Consider the following 22497-nt stretch of genomic DNA (forward strand, 5'->3'; position numbering starts at 1 on the left):
TTTGGAAAAAGATCCATTAATTGTGAATCGTCAAGCTAGTAATGAGGAGAATTTGTACGGAGTTGTTGTGAATAGCGAGAATGAAGCGTATGATCTTTACTGTGACTATGGTGTAAGAAAGGGGTTCAGTGTTCGGATAGACAAAAAGAGGAAGGTCGATGGTGTTGTAAGACAAGTAAATTATGTTTGTTCAAAGGAGGGTTTTAAACGAGACAGTGACCCTTCAGAAGTGAACAACACTAATAGGTTGGAGACGAGAACGGGTTGTCTGGCAAGAATTCGTTTTGGATTGCAACCAAATAATGTATGGAAAGTGACTCTCTTTGATTCTGAACACAATCATGAATTTGCCTCGCCAGAAGAAATACAATTTTTGCGTAGCAATCGCAAGGTTTTAGAAGCTCAAAAGGGGTGATTAAATCAATGAAAAGCGCTGGGATGGGCACCATTAATGCATATTCATATTTAGCAGAAGAAGCTGGGGGATCTCAAAATGTTGGATTTACAAAGACGGATTGCTATAATTTTGTAAGTAGAGACATAATGACCATGTTGAAAGCAGGAGATGCTCAAAGCTTGATCAATATGTTCAAGACAAAGCAAATTGAAGATCCCATGTTCTTCTACACTGTGCAAGTGGATCAAGATAATCGAATGACAAACTTCTTCTGGAGAGACGGAAAGTCGAAAACCGATTTTGATTGCTTTGGTGACGTAGTAGTGTTTGATACCACCTACAGAACCAATAAATATAACATGATTTGTGCTCCTTTTGTTGGGGTTAACCAGCACTGGAAAAATGTGTTGTTCGGTTGTGCATTTTTGCTAGATGAAACAACTGCTTCGTTTATTTGGTTATTTGAGACATTCTTAGAAGCAATGGAAGGCAAAAAACCGAAGACTATTTTCACTGATCGATGTCAGGCAATGGCAAATGCAATTGAAAAGGTTTTCCCGGAGTCACGCCATCGGTTATGTTTGTGGCACATATCAAAGAATGCGACACAGAATATTAGTTGGCTTTTGCAAAAGTCTGATTTTAGTGAGCTTTTCCGAGAGTTTCTTTTCGGACGTGTGACAGAAGATGAATTCGAGTCTACTTGGAATGAAATTATTACGAAGTTTACACCTTCAGGAAACACATGGCTGGAGACACTTTATGAACTCCGTGAAAAATAGTGTGCATTATTCAGTAAAGATACATTCTCTGCTGGAATACTATCTACACAAAGAAGTGAGAGCACAAACAATGTGTTTACCCACATGTCTACTAAAAAAATGGCTCTTACTGAATTTGTCCATCATTATGATGTACAGGCAGAAAAAATGCGTTTAAGCGAATTGGAGGAGACCTTTCGATGCAATAATGAAATACCTTCTAAGGCAGGAAAAAGTAGCGGAATTAAGAAGCAAGCTGGTATGGTCTACACTCTAAAAATTTACAATCTATTTAAGTCTGAGTTTATTGCTAGCTTGGCAGTGAAATGGGAGGAAGTTGGAAGTGATGGAACTGTACAGAAATTTGAGCTTAATGAGGAGGGCCATAAGAGAGTGTACAATGTCCAATTCAATTTTGATAATATGACCGTCTCTTGTAGTTGTCATATGTATGAGTCTATGGGTTGGTTATGTCGCCATGCTTTGAGGGTATTAAATGTGAAAAATATCACTAAAATTCCAGCACAATATATACTGAAGAGGTGGACAAAAGATGCAAAGAAAGGAGTAGAGACAAACATTATGCAACAACAAGTCAAAATGAAGTCTACAATGACATTACGCAGGAATTCTTTAATGCAAAAAGCTTACGGTATAATCAACAAGGGAGCAGAGACAAGTAATGGTAGCGACATTGCATAGCAAAAATTGATGGAAGCAGAAGAGTTAATTGAAAAATATATGGAGAAATTATCTTTGGAATGAGATGTCAATGAAAGAATCAATAAGGGTTCAGATCCTAATACTTCCAGCAGTAGTGCTAACAAGGACGAAATTGTATCTAATGAACCGCCAATATTAAACCCAGCTGGAGTGTGGCCAAAAGGCATGAGTAATAAGAGAATGAAAGCTGCATCGGAGAAGAAATAAAAAAGCACCAAAAGGTCGAGGTTCAAGTAAGTAATTTAGCTTTGTAAACATATTCTGAAAGTTAATTGTATGATCAATTTATTTTTAGTTTTTTCTTATAGGTTTTATGAACAATATTTACATGCGCAGGTAAAGTGAAGCAACCAAGTAATGGACAACCTTCAAATGCACCAGTACCGGTAGTCCATAATACAAGCTTGCTTCACACATTTGTTGCATCGAATTGTACATACCCCATCAGCCAGGTACTATCAAAGTCTTGGTACTTTTGTTATATTATTATTTTCATGCACTTAGCTTCCTAATTGAATTGTGTTGATAATTTCAGCCATTTCAGACTGTGAGTTTCCCACCCACTAATGTTTACACTCCTTACACACTATATAATGAGGTAAGTTGAATTATAGTCTAAGTTGAATTATGTTTTATGTTTTACTGTACTTTACTTCTAATCTTCTATTAGAATTTGACATGATACATATTTTTATCTCTTGGAATCCTACTTCTATGTTACCATTTCCTGCATTGAATTTAACATATCCAAATATGCATCAAGTGGGTAACTATAACACACAATTGAATCAGGTATAGATCGATCATATCTTTGGTGCATGTTAACATATAATTGATGATATGTGTATCCACTTCCTAATATTTTCTTTGTGATAACAGAATCCATCAGCAAGGATTGCTACAACCAATTTAAATAGTCAAATTCCTCAACATAGTCAGGTTTGAATGATATATATATTTCTTAATACAAAATCTTTTATCTATTTCTTATTAACAAAAGACTAATTGTAATGTAGGATTCCCAGTCAAAAGAGTTGTGAGCAACAATCTGATAGGGGAAACAAGTCTAATAATATATATCTATGTAAGGTAATGATACATACACAAGCAGAACACATTTTTTTTAACTTAGATTTTTTTGCAGTAGTTCTTTTTAGTATGAGTATATTGTAGCTTAATAATTTTTACTATGTTTCAAAATGAACTTTATACAGCTGCTCTATTATTCTAATTATATGGAAAGGCAATGAAACTTCAAGAGAGAAGACATTTTGGTGCGTTGCTTGTGGAGAAAAAACCATCATGCAATAGTAGTTTGGGAAACTCTTTAGATTATGATTTAGATGTTGGAATGTAATTTTATACTATTTAAGTCTCAAAATCTATTTTGCTAGAGATTCTGGTAATTTTCTGTTTGTTGGAGTGTAATATTCTATTGAGACGTGTTTATTGACACAAAAACTTGGCAAAATTATGAAAAGATGATGGGTTCAGCCAATTATAACCAAATTTGCTTGTATTGTGCTGATAGTGCACACTTCATTTTATTTGATGGATCATTCAAATGATCAAACCAATTCTTACAAATGGCCAGTCCACAAACTTCTTTCCCATTGAATGTCAAAAACTATCTAGTAATCATTCATAATTCAGTTCACAAACATATATGGTAGAAATTATCATGTATTTCCGCTATAATGAATATGAATGTTTACTGAGCAGGATTAAATACAATACATAATGTATAAAGAATAAAAGGTAGGAAATGAGCTTTTTACCTTCTTAAATCTTGAGACATGAACTATGCACAAGAGCTAGTGAGTAATTGATTGAACATAATCCACACTGAACTATTCATGATGGAGTAATTATTCTTTTTATAAGGATCAAATTCTCAATCTACGATCATAAATCAGACCCATAGAACTATAATTGATTTCTTATAAAAAAAATTATTATTGCATCATTGATTTTCGACCTCTAATTTACTGACCAACCTATTTGCCTCTTTACCAAATTTGAAGTCTTGAAGTATTTGGGAGAGAACCCAGATGAGGAGAGGATACTGGGGTCGGGCAACGGTATATGAGGAAGAGGAAGGCGACGAAGCAGAGGATGAGGAAGAAGATGCGGCTTATAAGATCATTATGAAAAAAACTTCGACGATTAAAGATATTTGTCAAGAGAAAGGAAAGAAAAGAGGAAAAGGAGCAAGATGCTTTTACCCGGGTGATCATCATCTTCTGCCATATTCATGTTTGTAGTGAGACAAAGAACTGAATGTAGGGTTCCCCAGTGCCTAGATAAACTAAACAAATAACTAAATGGAGAACCAAAAAGCAACGGAACTAACAGAGTGGATGTTTTTTGCCGTTTAATAGGGTTTACTGCCTTTGTTTTTTTACTCTGATGTGATGTGTCAGAAAGCAATATGTGGCGTTTTATTAGTGGTTTGGCAGACCACATGTCATTGTCTAATGGTCCTCCGGGAGGACCGAAAAATTTCTCGATTTTCTGGGATTGCTTTTAGAGGCTCAACATGGTTCCAATGACAAGCAGCGGATTTCAATTGATGAGTTCATTGAGGAATGCATGACTTTTTACTTTGCTGGACAAGAGACTACTAATTCTTTGCTTCTTCTGGCACAGCACCCGAATTGGCAACAGGAAGCAAGAAAAGAGGTGCTGCAGTTATTTGGCAAACAAACTCCAACTTACGATGGCCTTGCCAAACTCAAAACAGTAAGAACACCTCTGACTCGATTTATATATGCTTGTCTAATTGGCAATAAGCAAGGTTCAAGATAAACTTAAAACTCACCTTCAGTTTTATGAATGCAGATCGGTGAGTATGATTATGAATGAGACCCTAAGGTTATATCCACCCGCTTTTCTGCTTGTAAGGAGAGTTAAAAGGCTAATTTGGAGTCGCTTGTGCCACCTCTAGCACTTCATCATGAAGCTCCGCTTTGGGGAGAAGATGTGAAATTGTTCAAGCCAGAGCGATTCTCTGAAGGTGTCGCTAAAGCCACCGACGATAACATGGCTGCATTCATGCCCTTTGGAATGGGACCTAGAATGCGTGTGGGATTTAACTTTGCAGCCATTGAAACAAAGATTCTGCTGTCAATGATTCTGCAGCGCTAGTGAAAAGTGAAATGCTATATTGATTGATTTATTATACATAGTTTGTTCTCTATATATAATCAGATTTACCCTCACAAATCACGGAGAAAATCACGCCCGTGATTTCCTCCTTGAATCACGCTAATAATCATCCTCAAGTTGGCGCATACACATCAACCATGTCCAACTTGCTAAGTGAGTCATAAAAGGCATTCTTAAACACTCTTTTATGAGCATATCGGCAAGTTGCTGTTCTGTAGGAACAAAATGAAAACTAATGATCTTCGCATCTAGCTTCTTTTTTATAAAGTGACGATCAACCTCCACATGTTTTGTACGATCATGTTGCACAGGATTCTGTGAAATATCAATAGTTGTTTTGTTGTCACATTACAACTGCATAACACACTTAGGCTTAATAACAAATTTCTAAGCCATAACAATTCGCACACTCCATGAAGGAATGTATTCTTAACATCAAACTGTCTAAGTGGCCAGTTTAAGTTAGCAACAAAATAGAGCAATACCCGAATAATGTTTATCTTTGCAACATGTGCAAATGTCTCATCATAGTCTATGTCATATGTCTGGGTGAACCCCTTTACTACTAGGCGTGCTTTATACCGGCTCACTGACCCATCTGGATTATACATCACTGTAAACACCCAACGACATCCTATATTCTTTTTGCCATGTAGTGGAGATATAAGCTCCCAAGTATTGTTCTTTTGTAATGCTTCCATCTCTTTCTCCATTTCTTTCCTCCATTTTGGATCTCCTAATGCATTATACACTTTGTTAGGTACCGATACAGTAGATATTTGATTCACAAATGATTCATATGACTTAGACAATATTTTGGTAGACATAAAATTTGCCACATGATACTTAGCTTTAGCCTGAAGGGTATGTTCATATTTTTTTGTCAGCTGACCCCGAGTAGACCAATTTGGCAAGACATATTGTGTACTATTAGCCTCACTAGTATTAGTCCCAATAGAATGACTAACCTCGGGTAAGTGATCTTCCGTACCAGGAGAGCATTGGTCAGGTGTATAAACAATAGTACGGGAGACATGAGAGGCAGTTGTGTTGTCATCTTCTGGTACCTGAATCTCTGGAGTGACTACACTGGAATCATCTGGAGGTGCCTGTGTAGCTGACAAATTGGTAATCTAAATTGAATCTGTCACCATATCTACTGGCTTACTTGTCTCACTCTTTCCATGATACAACTCTTCAAAATATGAATTCGCCTCCTGAAGGGCAGTATCAGAAGGGGTAAAATAGCTCATGTCCTCAAAGAAAGTAACATCCATAGTGACATAGTACTTCCGGGTTTGTGGATGATAGAACCGGTACCCTTTCTGATGTCCTCCATACCCAACAAACACACATTTAACTGCCCGAGCATCCAACTTAGACCGCTGATATTTTGGAAGATAGAGAAAAGCCACACAACCGAAAACACGGGCATGAAGATTATGAAAAGAAGGTAATGAGACATGAGATGCAAGCACCTCGTATGAAACTTTTCCCTGAAGGACACGAGAGGGAAGATGATTAATGAGGTGGGCGGAAGTAAGGACAACATCATCCCAAAGATATTTAGACATATGGGCACTAAAAAGAATACACCGAGCCATATTAAGTAAATGACGATTTTTCCTTTCAGATACTTCATTTTGCTCAGGTGTGTAAGGACACGTTGTTTGATGAACAATTTCGTGTTTGGTAAAGAACTCCTGAAAGACACGATTCACATATTCTCCCCCATTGTCAGAACGAAGAATTCGAATTATGGCATTATACTGTGTTTGGACAGTGGTATAAAAGGCTTGAAAAGCCGGAAAAACTTCATCTTTAATTTTGTGGAGAACAATCCAGGAAAGATCGGTGCAATCATCAATAAACGACACATAATACCACATTCCTGACACAGTAGACTCTTTAGAGGGTCCTCAAACATCAGAATGAATTAATTCAAAAGGAAGAATACGTTTATTAGAAGGACTATGGGAATAAGTAGATTGATGACTCTTACCCAAAACACATGTCTCACAACGTAAAGATGACTCATCTACACTAATAAACCAAGTAGGCATGGATTGTTTCATAACACTAAAAGATGGATGCCCTAAGCGACGATGCCATAACCAAACTTCACTTAGCTTGTCAGAAGTGGAGATTAAAGCGGTCTGAGAATGTGTCCCTGGTCCCCCCCCCCCCCCGCATATGTCTGATCCAGATGAAACAACCTGCCCCTCAGATACCCTGACTAATTAACTCCCCGGTGAGAAGATCTTGAAAGATCGCATACATAGGTAAAAATGTCACAGAACACTTAGCGTCAGTGTTCAATTGGGGAACAGATATCAAATGATGAGATAAAACAGTGACATATAGCACATTATGAAGCTCTATTGTGGGAGTAATACGAACTGATCTTTTCCCAAATACAGGAAAGGCCTCACCATTAACATTAGTAACATAGAGTACTGGTGGAGGAGAATATACGGTAAAATAAGATTTGTCATAAGTCATATGATCAGACGCACCAGAATCAATAATCCATGTATCAAAACCAACAAAGTTAGAAATATTTAAAGCCATACTAATTTTACCACGATCAGCGATGGATGCGGTAGACACTGCTCCTCTTGTTGTATGATGATCATGTCCAACCATACCATAGATATCTAGTTCCTGGATGAATTGAATAGTTGCTTTCGCCTTAGGACGATAATTAGGTCTTTTAGGCCTAAGGTGTGGATACAGTTTCCAACAGGTCGCACGGGCATGGTTAGTATCATGACAATAAGAGCAAAGAGGACGGGGCTGATTCCTGAAGCCGGGTGGTGGTCCTTGCCGATGAAGTGGAGCTAAAGTTGCCTGTTGAAAGGGTGGTGCTGGAGATCTAGCACGAACAATAAGGCTAGAAACTTCAACTTGTGTCTGATGAAGACTCTCCTGTTGAGACTCATCTTTTCGGATATATGTGAAAGCTGTAATCAGCCTAGGGGGTTCGGTCTTTCTGAGTAATTCCCCTTTCGCAATGTTATGTTTTGCATCAAGACCTTTTAGAAAATGATGAACGCGCTCAAGCTCCTTTTCTTGTTGGTACCAGACAATATCCTCTTGATTCTTGATTATGCAAGGACGTTTCACATGAATCTCAGCCCAAATATTTTTTAGTTTGGTGAAATATTACGCCACCGGTTGCCCATCCTGTTGCATCGCCAAAGCTGTGCACATTAACTCATGAACCTGTATGAAATCAGAGTCATTAGTATATAAGCCTTCAAGTGTCCTCTATATTTCCTTCGCAGTGTCACATGCCTCCACCAGATCAACTATCTTTTCATTCATAGCTTTCCAGAAGACTGACATTACAAGACCATCATCGTCGTCCCACTTAGTGTAGGCAACAATATCATCTACACTAGGAGCTTTAGTTACTCCGGTTACATGCCTCATCTTGTGCATTCCTTAAAGATGAGCTGCCATAATTCTCTTCCATTTACGGAAATTGGTCTCATTGAGTTTGGTTCCTCAAAAGGAACCACTGTCAGAACTCTTGACAGATATTTCAAATTTCGGAACATTATTGTTCTGAGAACTCTCAACTTCGTCTCCAAAAACCATTGAAAAAGCAAATTAAAAAATCAAGAATTATACAGCGGAAGCACAAAAAAACTGATATGAACTTATCCAATTTGGGCCGGGGCGGGTCGAATCTTGTTCGGACCGGGTTTGATCAAATATGTCCGGGTCGAATCAAATCTGGTCCAAGTCGGGTCTGGGTCAAATCTGTCCGAGTCGGGTCGAATCTGGCCGTGCTGGGTCAAATCTGGACGGGCCGGGTCGGGTTGAATTGGTTACGGGTTGGGTCGGGTTGAAATTGATCCGGGTGGTATTTAGGGCTGAAACAACCCGGAAATTGCCAGAAATTGAAATTCCTCTGCTTCTGCTTCTCCCGAAAGCTGCCCTTGTCCGATTCGATCTCCGTCCTTAGCGCACAGATATAACTAATCTAGGAGATATAGCGGTTTTGGTTGGAAGGGTTGAAAATCGCTGAAAAAGGATGGAGAGCTCGAGCGGCGCGGTGGAGCCGAAAATCGGTGCGGTGGAGAGCTCGATGCAGGCCGGTGAGGTCGAAGTGGCTTGGTCGATGAGCTGAAGAGCTGGGCGCCGAGGACGAAGCCTTGGAGGCGGAGGCAGAGAGTGGCAAGGAGGCGCTGGGAGGCGATGAAGAGGAAGGCGACGACTAGGAGGATGACTACTCCGATTTGGAGGATTGCTGGACGCGCCGCGGATTGCCGACGTCGTCGGATGATTCCGACGAGGATGGAGGAAGGCGCCGAGCTCCTGCAAGAACACTGACGGTTCTCTGAAAGGTAAGAACACAAACCCAAACCCAGAAAATAGAATAAATTGGCTCTGATGCCAAGTGAAAAGTGAAATGCTATATTGATTGATTTATTTATTACACATAGTTTGTTCTCTATATATAATCAGATTTACCCCCACAAATCACGGAGGAAATCACGCTCGTGATTTCCTCGTTGAATCACGCTAACAGCGCTACCGTCTCAGAGTTATGTCCACAGTCCACTCGCCATGTTTGTTCATTACCGTCCGGCCACAACATGGACTAGGAGGATGACTACTCCGATTTGGAGGATTGCTGGACGCGCCGCGGATTGCCGACGTCGTCGGATGATTCCGACGAGGATGGAGGAAGGCGCCGAGCTCCTGCAAGAACACTGACGGTTCTCTGAAAGGTAAGAACACAAACCCAAACCCAGAAAATAGAATAAATTGGCTCTGATGCCAAATGAAAAGTGAAATGCTATATTGATTGATTTATTTATTACACATAGTTTGTTCTCTATATTGATTGATTTATTTATTACACATAGTTTATTTATTACACATAGTTTGATAAACTCATGAAGATGATGAAAGTTACAAACGAAGAAGCAGAGGGAACGAAAAACTGGTATTGATAATATTGATATTTTTACAAAATGATTTGCAACTCCATTAATTCTAGCGAGTATCTATACTTATACTACTTAGTTGTTTGGCTAATATGAATTGGGCCGTCTTTATCTTATCGAAATGTAAATGACTAGAACATTACACTTTTGACCTACTGAAATGTAAGCCACCGATAGTGCAACTGCCCAAGTGTCAATACACGTTTTTGACTCTTCTTGGTTTGCTTGCATACTCTAAGCCTTAGCTTCAAATCTTTGAACTTTGGCATCACTTTCCCATTGCTGGAAAATGACATAAATTTGGATGCGCTTATCCAGGAATTACACTATTTAAATGTCACTCGGACACCAATTACAGAATACAGAATACAGACTTCTTTGTTGTTCTTTATCATATAAAGATAGGATGCAGTGCAAATGTTTACAGGATATACACCCAAGTATTTGTAAAGTCGTTTAGTTCTTGTCAACAAAGTGGAAAGAAACAGAAGTCAGAACCTATCATGGCATAAAACCTATCACCAAAAAGACAATTACAATCTTAATGTGGCTCCAGTTGCTATGGAAAGCCACAGGTTTTGTTTCCCACAGCATATACAATTTCATGGCTTTGAGGATGCTACCTATCACGAAATATAATGTAACAGAATAGCTTGAAGACTAACCAAGTGACACATGGTAAACTGGTAAAGCACTAATTTATGATAAATCTGTCGCAACTTATTCCATTAACGGTCATGCCAGATATCCCAAAACCAACCCAAGGTCCACAGAAGACATTACCAATGTTACTCATTTTCGGAACCAAACTAAGATATTCATAAGGCTTACTCATACTTGAGGCTTGTGGAGAGCAACTGATCAATTTGGTAGACAGTAGACAGACTCGATTTCATCTTTCCTCTGCTCATCCACCATTGCTGAATCTACAAACTATGCTACTGCACGTAAATCAGTACTCCCACATGGAAAACTCTAGCCAAAGTTGGCTGCAAATCTAAATCCTATGATCCACCATTCACTCCAACAGAATGCAACCCTCCCGACCAAGGTGCGGCTAAATGATTTGAAGAACCTACGGATACTCTTATAAAAGGAACAAGGCAAAACTTCCATCAACAAATCTTAAAATGAAAGCTTCCACGATAGATGCTCAAACAGCTCAAATGTTGTTTCACCATAAGTAATTAGAAGCCTACTATACTATCATCAATTCTATGCAGCAAACAACAGAAATACTGCTAACCCAAGCGAAAAAAAGAAATATCCCTGATCTCAACAGAATTAAGTAAACATTAAGAACACCGAGTCGAAAACATGAATATTTTAGTAAACGCGGACTAGATGAAAGACTGAACATCTTTTACAATGTTTTTATTTTCTCTTTCTTGGATCCACCTTCCCAACTAGCCAAAAGCTACTCACTTTCTATATACACAATTCCAAATCCAGTTAGGCAGTTAGTATTCACTTCCATCCTCTCAATTCATTATCACGTTGATCCTTCCATTTCATTAGTCATCACTCATCTTCTAAGCAAATTCATGAGCTAAAACCCGAAGACATTAGTCATCATAATCAGAACAAAACTTTAAGATAAACATAAGGCTCACTCATACTCATGGGTTGGGGAGACCAACTGACCAATTCTGTAGACAATAGACAGACTAAATTCCATATTTCGTCACCCAACATTGCTAAATCTACAAACTAAGCTACTGCACGTAAATCGGTACTGGAAAACTCTAGCTAAACTCCACTGCATTTCTAAAACTTATGATCCTACATTCACTCTAAAGAATTTGTGCTTAATATTAATGAAAACCTCCGGACCAAGTTGTAGCTAAATAATTTCAGAAAACCTATGGACACTTGTACAAAAGGGTCGAGGACATGATCATCTGATAATACATCACAGGAAAAAGGCTATGTTCAGGTAAGATAGCACATAAATGGTCATTCCTAAGGGTACGATGAAACTAATTGTTTCGGTGTTGCTTATTCAAAATAAGGTCAAAACTTCCATTAAGAAATCTTCAAACAGAAGCTTCCATGATGAGTGCTCAAACAACTCAAATGTCGTTTCACCATAAGCAGTCAGAAGCCTACTATACCATCAAAGATCAGTTCTATGTGGCAAATAACAAGGTACTGCTAACATTTTATTGGAAAAGATTACGAAAGCAGGAACATTTCAGAAAAGACGGACAGGTCAAAAGACTAAACATCTTTTCCAAGGCTTTACTCTCTTTTCTGGATTCACTTTCCTAATCAGTCAAAAGCCATTCACTTTCTATAACTATAAACCATTCCAAATCCAAAGTTTTCACTTACCATCCTCAATTCATAATCCAAGGATCAATTAATGATAAGTAGGTCAATTGACCCAACCAAGTTGATCCTTTCATTCTATTACTCATTACTCACTTTCTAAGCAAATCTGATCAGATCTTATATGAGCTAATAACGAATATTCAAAATTGAGAAAAACAATGATCAAAGCAAAATTCACAACGGTGTATAAAGCCACTCGTCTCCATTCAAAGTAAGATCAAACTAAATCCAAGATTAAACAACACTGAAACCCTAAGAGAAACGTCAACGCTGAGCAAATCTACAGAGCAAAATCATAAGAGAAAAGGACAGTAGCATTCAAATTTTACCGAATACTCCGCCGCCGGAAAGCTCCGGATCTACGCCGATCTGTATTAGGATCCGGAATCTAAGCTCCGCCGGTGGATCGGTGGAGGTAGAGCTTGCCGAACACGTGGAGGGCAGTGACAAAGCCGATGAAGCAGAGGCTCATGACGAGCACGACGGTGGGGCTGATCTTCAGGCCTGGAGCGTCGTCGGTGTAGAAACTGAGCATGTTGTTTCCGGCGCCAGAGCCGCCGCCCATGCCTGCAGAGCTGGAGCTGCCGCCTCCGCCGAGACGGCGGCGGCGCATGCCAGCTGTGGCGGCAGCTGAACCGCGAGGAGCCACGACGCCGGGGCGTGAGGCGGTGGAGGATGACGTCGCTTGGGACTGAGATGAGCCGCGAGCCATTGTTGGAAGCGATACTGCGATACGAGCTCAGACAGAGAGGGGGGGGGCAGACGAAGTAATGTAGAAGTGTGATTGATGTGGAAATTATATAAACGTTTGGATCTAGCTTTTTTTATTTGGAGCAACAATTTTATATTAATTAACCGTCAAATTTTTTCAAATTAAATTTTAAGTCTATATAAACAGATCACTTATAAAAAATTTCTTTGAAATTTGGTAATCAATAAAGTATTATTAAAATAATAAATTAATGAACGAACAAAATGTGTTAAACATGATTCTTTTAAATACATATTTTGAGGTCTTACAAGAATGTATATTATCCTTAAACAATTGCTAGAAAAGAACTCACTAATGAGATAGAAATGATTATCCTCCAACTTCATCCCCTACCTCTTCAATTATTGTAAAAGCCTGACCAACTTTGTTTTTGCCACAACTCAATTATTCTAAAGGATGGCCATGCCAATTACATTAATGTCTAGTTTGATATAACCTCATTTCTAAAAATTAGCTTTTAGATGGATTTTTAAAATTTATAGTGTTTAGTAACTTTAGAAGAATCAGTTTTTTTTGTATAGAATTTATAGGTCACCCACATTAGTTTTTAGAAACAAATCATGTCATTTATGGTCGTTGACCATATTTACAACAGTTTTGTTTAGAATTTACCAAATATTGTTTTTTATAAATAGCACCTATAAAAGTAATATTTATAAAATACAAATCTGTTTTAATTCACAGTTGATTTTTTTCACTGTACAGTATAAATTTTTTTTTTAAGTCAACAATACCAAATTAGCCCCAAGTTTGTTCATGCATAATAAGAAAAGCACACTTTACATCTCATTCTAGAGTATCAAAAAAAAAATCCTGCTAACAAATTTGCTCAATAGGCTCATTACCAATTGATGTGTCTCAATATTAATTGATTTAGCCCCCATTTAGAAATTACCCAATTCTCCTTAGCAGCTTCTGAAATAACATTTTCTAGTACCATATGGTCAATTTCTTCATGTCACTCCTCGTAACGCTTCACATAGCAAATAATTTGTGACAAAGCGGGGGCAATAAACTAGTTTGTCCACTATAATTAGATAAAAATAATAATGGTAACAATCTCAAAGAGTGCGTTCTAGTTCACTAGAGAATGGAGATAAAGAATTAAAGTCATTTGACTATGGCTGTTAATCAGTTCCAGTTCTTGAAAAAACTATTTGAACCGAACTATTTAAAAGCAGTTTGGTTCGGTTTCATACAAAAAATTATGCTACATGAAGGAACCGAGCTGTTTGTATATAGTTCAGTTCAATTCGGTTTTAGAATCTCAAATACATACGAACCGTTGGATTTTAAGTTATTAATATATTGGTTGTTAGATCTTATATCATTCGGCCATTCAGGGGGAACACAACCCTAGTCACAACTGCTGAGTAACTCTTATGTCTCTTTGTTCCAAAACCCAAATCCATCTGTGCAACTCTCCGCCGCCCAGTACGCACCGGCACCGCGGTGTTCACTAAAAAGTAAGCACCGGCAGTCCGGCACCACCCAGTCTGATTCTAAACTCTTGGCCGCCCAGTCCGCTTGCATTGTGCCTGGTTTTGTTTGGGTTTTCACCTTTGATTTCAATTATGAGTGAGGACGAAGTCATGGACGATTCGCCAAGCTCAGATGAGTCTCTTGTAGATGAAATTTGGACCCAAAGGGAAGAAGCTGCTAAGCTTCACATCGAAGAGATTCGGACCCAGGTATTTCATATTGGTTCAGAACGAAGGATGTAAACTTTTTGAAGGAACTAATCCTGGTACTTTCCTCTTTTCTCTTTCATGTTGTTATATAGTAGAATATATATTACATAGAGCGTTGTATATGTTTCTGGGTGTTTGTATGTAAAATATCAGATGAGAAATGCCTTAACTAAGATAATGCATCTTTTTATTCATACTTGAATTTTTGTTTTCAGGGTTCTTGTAATTTGAATAAGTGAATATAGATAAAATGAACTTGGAATGGATGACCATTTGATTGTGATGTACGTTTATGGGTTTTGTATGTAAAAGGCAGATGAGAATGACCTTGGAAGAGGAGTCGACCTTTTATTCTAATCTTGAATTTTGTTTATGGGTTTATGTGTGTAGAACGCAGAAGAGAATGAATACGAAAAATAGTTCATGGTTTGTGAATTGATCTAAATGAACTTAAATCACTGAACGATTTATCAATTACTTTTGAATGATTAATAGAGTTTATCCTTAAATTTAGTGATTTCAATCCATGGATTTTCTGCTAAGGTTAAGGTTTGAGTGGGATAAAGGGACTATAAGTAATTTGGTAGAATTGTTAGGTCTTGGGAGAAAATGATATCAGAACTGAATTGATATACATGGTTCGCATTTGTTGTTTTAGTTCATATAGACATGTTTTTTGGAATATAGTTGTTTATACAGAGTGTCAGCTACATGTTTTGTAGGAACCGTTTGGAACCGTTTTGGAACCGGAACCGTTTGGTTCGGTTCCTATTTTGAAAAACACAAAAACTAAACCGTTTAAATAACACGGTTTGGTTTACGGTTCCAGCTATTTTTGGCGGTTTTGGAACCGTTTACGGCCCTACATTTGACTTCTTTCTTTACAATGAATTTGGAGTAGGTAAATTTTTTTATTACGGTGAGGGTAAAAAAGGCATAAAATGACTCAATCCATAAGGCTTTAGCTAAAGCCCCGAAGAATTTCCCTTTGTGGCCGCACTGATCAGAATTTTAGCTTCTCTCTGCTCTACCATTTCTCTCCCAGAATCCAAGCCATGGTCCTCAGCAGGCTAAGAAAAACTTAAAAGGAGAGAGAGAATATGATACCCAGAGAAGTATGAGAAAGGAAAGATTGAAAGCTACGCTAATAACTAGAATATTGCTGAAATCATTAATAGCTCCGCAAAGGCATAGTTTTTTATACATATACTCCTACTCAACTGCTACGATGTAGCCACGCGTCCACATATCTGACGTAGAGCATAATTAAGTAACCCTAAAGACTCTTGCTGAAAGTCAACTCCTACATATAGTTCAAGTGCTGCGTTTTAAGTAAATGACCGTTACATTTCATCCTTCCTCCGGAGAAAACTTGACCACAAGTTTCAAGCATCCGAATCAAAGCTGGGGTACCTCTTCATGAGTAATTGAGGGTCTTCCCAAGTAGCTTCATCCTCAGTAGCGCCCTTACACAAAATTAGCAACTCAACAGCAACTTTTCCTCTTTTTTCACCATTCTGACCTCCAGTACCTTCGCTGGTTCCCATGTGACTTTGGTGGATTCAAAGAAGACAGGCAAATGAGTAGTCACAATAGCTTAATGACCAAGCTTCTTTTTTAGTAGAGATACATGGAACACATTGTGTACCTTAGCATAGGGGTAGCTTGCTGCGATATGCCATTGTGCCAATCTTTTCTAGTACCTCAAAGGGGTCATAGTCCTTAGCAGACAACTTGTGGTGCTTTTGTTCTTGTAGTGATTGTTGCTTGTGCTAATGTGCCTTTAGATAAACCATGTCACCAATTTGAAAGGACATTTCTGAGTGTTTTCGGTCATAGTACACCTTCATCTTGTTTTGAGCCAAGGTCAAATTCCTCTTCATGCACTCAACTAATTCAACCTTGTCCCTTAATTGTTTATCCACTGAGTCCACAGAGGTAGAGCCTGGCATGTATGTCTGTGTGATAGGAGGTTTGTAGCCATACAATGCCTCAAAAGGTGTCATTCTCAGTGAAGCATGGTGAGCCATATTGTACCACCACTCCGCCCACGACAAAGCTTGCACCCATGCCTTTGGTTATTCTCCCACAACACATCTTAGGAACTACTCCAGGGACTTATTGAGGTTCTCGGTTTGACCGTCACTTTGGGGATGGTATGCAGTAAAGCGACTGAGCCTGGTGCCCTGGAGTTCAAATAAACTTTCCCAAAAAGACTCATGAAGACTGGGTCCCTATCCGAGGTGATATTTTCTGGTTGGCCGTGTAGGCGAAAGATTTCATGGACAAAGAGTTGTGCAAGAGAAGGTGCAGTGTAAAACGATCGATGACCACCCAAATCACCGACTTGCCCTCTGCCAATGGTAATACTTCAATGAAGTCTATTAACATTTATTTCCAAGCACGGTCAGGTATGACTAATGGCTAGAGGAGCCCTGGCGGTTTGACATTTTGAGTGGTTGTGTTGGCAAGTGTCACACTCGGCCACAATTTTTTTTTACTTCCTTGCTCAACCTCGACCAAACAAAACCCCTCAATATTCTCTTGCATGTTCTAGAACGACTAGAATGGCCTCCTAGTTTGCCCTCATGCAGCTCACTGATTATTTTAGTCCTCCATTCCCCACTAGCAGGTACAAACAATCGATCTCGGTATAACAATTTGAGAATTAACAACCCTAAAATGTTTCTTACTTGTAGGGTCAGAGAGAAGAGCTTTGATAATCTCTTATGCCTCTATGTCCTTGTCCACAACAACTTGTATTTCTTAGACATAAGTAGGAACTGAGAGAGAAATTCCAGAGAGTTCAAGGAGCCCTGGAGCTCTGGATAGTGCATCAGGGATCACATTACTCTTGCCGGACTTATATTGAATGGTGTAGTCATACCCAAGTAATTTGAGTAACCATTTTTGTTGTGCTGGAGTAGTCACTCGTTGCTTTAAGAAATGTTCAATCGTCCTGTGGTCGGTAAGGATTTTGAAATTGTGACCCAAAAGGTATGACCACCAATGTTGCACCGCCGTTACCACCACCCAATATTTCCTTGTCATAAATCGACATGGCCAAATGTTTTTGAGACAAAGCTTTGCTCCTAAAGGCAATAGGATTACCATCTTGAGATAACACGGCTCCAAGACCTTTGTCTGAAGCATCATATTCAACCACAAGCTCGTTCAAAAAATTTGAAATTGCAAGCACCGGTGTGGATAGTAAGGCTGCCTTGGGTTCCTCACTCCATACAAAGTTGTCTTTCTTGAGCATATCGGTGAGTGGTCTTGCTATGATTCGAAATCCGCGTACATACTTGCGGTAATAACCGGCCAACCCAAGAAAACCTCGTAGTTGCTTGAGTGTTTTCGGTTGAGCCCATTGCTTGACACATTCAATCTTGGGAGGGTCCACAGCTACCCCTTTGCTGCTCATTATGTGTCTGAGATACTCAACATGCTGCTCTCTAAAGTTACACTTACTTCTCTTAAGTTTCAAGCTATTATGTCTCAGCTTGTCAAAAACACATTGTAGGTGCTGCAAATGCTCATCCAAAGAAGCACTAAAAATAAATATGGTCATCAAAAACACAAGAGTGAACTTACGATTAGACTCACATAAGAGCTCATTCATGACACATTGGAAGGTGGATGGTGTGTTGGTGAGGCCGAAAGGCATAACCACAATCTCGTAGTGCCTGGAGTGTGTTCGGAAAGCCGTTTTCTCAATGTCACTCTCCCACATCCTAATTTGGTGGTACCCCGCTCGAAGGTTGAGTTTTGTATAGATAGTTGAGCCATGTATCTCATCTAGCAACTCATCTACCACCGGTGTTGGGTACTTATCCTTTACCGTGGCTGCGTTTAACGCTCGGTAATCCACACAAAGTTTCTAGCTCTCATCTTTTTTCTTCACAAGTATCATCGGTGATGAGTATGGGCTAACACTCGGTCGAAGCACTCCGGTTTCAAGTAGCTCTGCAATGATTTTCTCAATTTCTGCCTTTTGAGAATAGGGGTACCTATAGGGCCACACATTGATGGGACTTGTGTTTGGCACCAAGTTGATTATGTGATCATGTACTCGTGGGGGAGGTAGGTGTTGTGGTTCTGCAAATATCTCATCATAAGAGCGCAACAACTTCTGGATCTTAGGGTGGATGGTGCCCTTAGCAGATTGGTATGTAATAGTGCTCACATTGACTACCACAACCTCTTGTTCCTTGCGCAAAATCTGTGCTATAGACTTACACCCCACTATTGTTGAAAAAGGAAGCAAACTCCCCATGCAACTTCACCCACTGACCATCCTTCTCAAACCTCATTTTCATCACCTCAAAGTTCCAAACAATATCTCCCAAGGTCTTCAACCATGTGGTGTCGAGGATCACCTCACTGCCTGAGATAGGTAAAACATAATATTTATTCAAAAATGTTTACCCCTGCAATGCCAATGCAAATTCCACTTGTTTGTTTGTCCGCATATACACGCCACTAGCAAGGCGCACCCGCACCGGAGTGATGAATTATGTCTCCACCTTCACACCCTTGAATAGAGATGGATGTACAAAATTGTGTGAAGCACCCGAGTCGATCAAGACATGCATTCTCTTCTTGCCACACTTTTATTTTAACTGCATGGTGGAAGCACCTTGACCATCCATTGACTGTAACACCACTTCTTGTGCATGCTCATTATCCTCAACCGTGTCGGCATCACACCCTCCGGACCAGCTAAGTCTTCCTCCTCCAGAACAATCTTAATGGTCATAAGGGCCAGCCCTCTTCGGCAGTTATGGCTCGGTCGATATTGAGCATCACAAAAGAAACACTGATTTCGAGCTCGTCTTTCATCAAACTCTCTTTGTGTCAACCTCTTGACTCCTCCTTAATTACCACTGGCAGGTGGTGGTAGAGCTAACGCTCTGTTTTGTGCCGGTGCAGCGTTAACACGTAAAGCCGGTTGTTGCGGTCTTGGTTGTGGTTGAGGTGCCACTCTAGCAACCATAGGGGGTCTGGCAACCACTCTAATGGCATGGTCCCTTTCTTCAAATATGATGGCATAGTCACAAGCATCATAGAGGGATGTGGGCCGCAAAGCCTTGACATGAGGTCGAATGTTGTCTTTCAAACCTTCAATGAAGCAAGCAAGCAGAGCTTGCGGAGAGTACCATGTGGTTCTTCGACTGAGTCTTGTAAACTGGTCCTTGTATTGATCAACACTACATGTTTGTGACATTCGACCTAACGTTGCCTGGTAATCCATCACCTTATACCCACTAAACTCACGCATCAACAACTCAGCAAGGCCAACCTATGTGTTTGCAAACTCGTGCCGGAACATGAACCAACGATCGGCTGCTCGGTCCACTAGATGCATCGATGCAATAGCTAAGCGAAGATCTTCCGAAACATTATAAAAATCAAATATTGGTCAGTACGGTGCAGCCACTCCACGGGATCTCCGCCGTCATAAGTGCTGAGTTCCAGCTTAATCTGACGCATGGTGGGAACATTGGGATCTTATTGAGGTAAGGGCTGGGCACCACCGTGAGGTATAACGGGCGGGTTGTTGTAGTTTGGTGGTGGAGGAGATGGGTAATACGGAGGATAAAAAGAAGCGTATGGTGGGTAGAAAGGGGGTATGGGTAAACTGGCGGAGGAGTTGTGGTGTCACATGTCCCGTCACCATCCGGACCTGAAAGCAGAGCGGGTGTTTGATAGGGCATTTGGAACGGACCCATCGAATAGGTGAAAGGATTTGGGCCAAAATTTGTGTGTTGGAAAAACTATAAAGGGTTGGTAGGATATTGTTATTGTTGAGACATGGTGGAAGTAGGTTTAGGTTTTGTAGCCTGGGTACCATCTAACGACGATGCTTTTCCGGCATGTGCGTCCAGAGAAGATGGCGTTGCCTCGTTAGAGGGCTTATCAGAAGTAGGTTTGGCAATAGAGACCAACATGCCAAAGGGGTTGGTAACGAGCACCACGTTGAGCCCTAACTGTGACGGTTCTGACGGTGTCATGTTGGTATCACCCGACCCGTTCAAAGCAATTTGTGGTGGAGCACGACCGGATGAGACAGAGAGGCTGTCAGGGGATGAAGTTGGGGGCATGCCTAACTGGGCCTACGTGGATGACGTCGCCCCAGCTCGAGTGTGTGAGGGAGAGCCAAAGATGAGAAGTTGTGAACCAAACTGCAACAGTGACTGGTCCAACCGAGCAGCTGTGGCGCTTGAAGTCTCATGAATAGCACGCATCTAAGCCATCATCTCTGTGCGAAAAGAGTTCATAGATTCCTAATACATGTTCAGCGTGGTCTATAGCTCGCTGATCTGTGTAGAAGTCACGTCTTTATAGGCCTACAATTCTGAGTGACAGGTCCTCCGGAGGTGAAGACGGAGGTTGTTGGCTCCCTGGTCCCCGCTTTGTATTCACCATTTCTGGCCAAGATTAGCTCTGGTACCAGATGTGATGATACCCAAAGAAGTATGAGAAAGAAAAGATTGAAAGCTATGCTAAGAACTAAAATATTACTGAAATCATTGATAGCTGCGCAAAAGCATAGTTCTTTATACATATACTCCTACTTAACTTCTACGATGTAGCCACACACCCACGTCTCGGACGCAGAGCATAATTAAGTAACCCTAAAGACTCTTGCTGAAAGTCCACTCCTACATATAGTTGAAGTCTTGCATTTTAAGTAAATGACCATTACAGAGAAAAGAGAAGAAAGAGGTTGAAAACCTCATGAAATTGTTTGTGGAACTCTCTACCGTCTTTGTACTTAATATTATTGGCTTTAAAAAAACATATTGATAAAATCAACAGTCGAATCGCGGAAGCGGAGGGCATAATTCACTATAAAGATCATGTGCTACCCTCGACTTTCACGCCTCTCGATACAACTATAATTTCTACAGATGCAGGATTTTCTCCTCTATACTCGAAATTGCAGCATGCTTCTCCCCCTTTGGGTCTTTTGGCATAGTATCATTGTTCCGATAGTTGTTGTTGTTGCCGCTGCAATGATTTGAAGAAGATGGTGCGATGGAGTGGTTGCGGTTGCGGTTGCGGTTGCGGAGGACGGATCTCGCAGCAGAGCTGATTGAGTTGTTAATCTGTAAGGAGTGGATTTAGGGAGTGGGTTTAGGTAAAGAGCTAGGGTATTTAGGGTTTTGGCGAGAGGTGGGACATTTTTTTTATGGTCATACAATATGCGACAATCATTACGGATCTAAAAAAAAATCAAGACTGAATCAAAGAAAGAGTTGCTTATCTCGATTGTTGGCTCTACTGTGACCATCAACGCTTTCTTTCATGTCTGTTTGTAGATTTTGTCTGCCAATGGCTGTAGGTCGAGCTAGGTTTGCTAGGGTTATGAGAGTTCTGAAGAGTGTAGCTATTGCCTACTGGCCTAAGATTTTTCGTTAATGAGTATTAGAGGGAATAAGATGATGTATTTAATTAGATAAGTTTTTGTTATGACTTTGGGAGTGAAATTAATGGAGTAAAAAAAGCAAGCATCATGTCCGGCCACGCACACATCGAGCACTAGTACAGAGGCCGGTCACAAAGCTGCGGTGTAGCCGGATGAGAACTAAACAAAAATGCAGGCAAACGGAATAGGGTCACATCGCATGCAGCGCTTAAAGTTTATTAAGATTTTTTTAATTTGTCATATGATATGTAAGCTCTA

At 39.9% G+C, this 22497-nt stretch overlaps 2 protein-coding genes across 2 annotated transcripts; one reads left to right on the forward strand and one right to left on the reverse strand.

The window, feature by feature from the left end:
* The first annotated feature begins 438 nt into the window (after positions 1 to 438).
* Positions 439 to 1179, forward strand: LOC126787344 (protein FAR1-RELATED SEQUENCE 5-like). Its single transcript, XM_050513247.1, has one exon. The coding sequence runs from the start codon at positions 439 to 441 to the stop codon at positions 1177 to 1179; it is 741 nt and encodes a 246-aa protein (XP_050369204.1).
* An 11324-nt stretch (positions 1180 to 12503) lies between these two features.
* LOC126789117 (protein transport protein Sec61 subunit beta) lies at positions 12504 to 13095 on the reverse strand. The gene has a single exon (XM_050515186.1). It carries the CDS (start codon positions 13054 to 13056, stop codon positions 12733 to 12735), a length of 324 nt encoding a protein of 107 aa, XP_050371143.1. The 5' UTR covers positions 13057 to 13095; the 3' UTR covers positions 12504 to 12732.
* Positions 13096 to 22497: the final 9402 nt, after the last annotated feature.

Source organism: Argentina anserina, chromosome 3 (genome assembly GCF_933775445.1).
Source record: "Argentina anserina chromosome 3, drPotAnse1.1, whole genome shotgun sequence".
Classification (NCBI taxonomy): domain Eukaryota; kingdom Viridiplantae; phylum Streptophyta; class Magnoliopsida; order Rosales; family Rosaceae; genus Argentina; species Argentina anserina.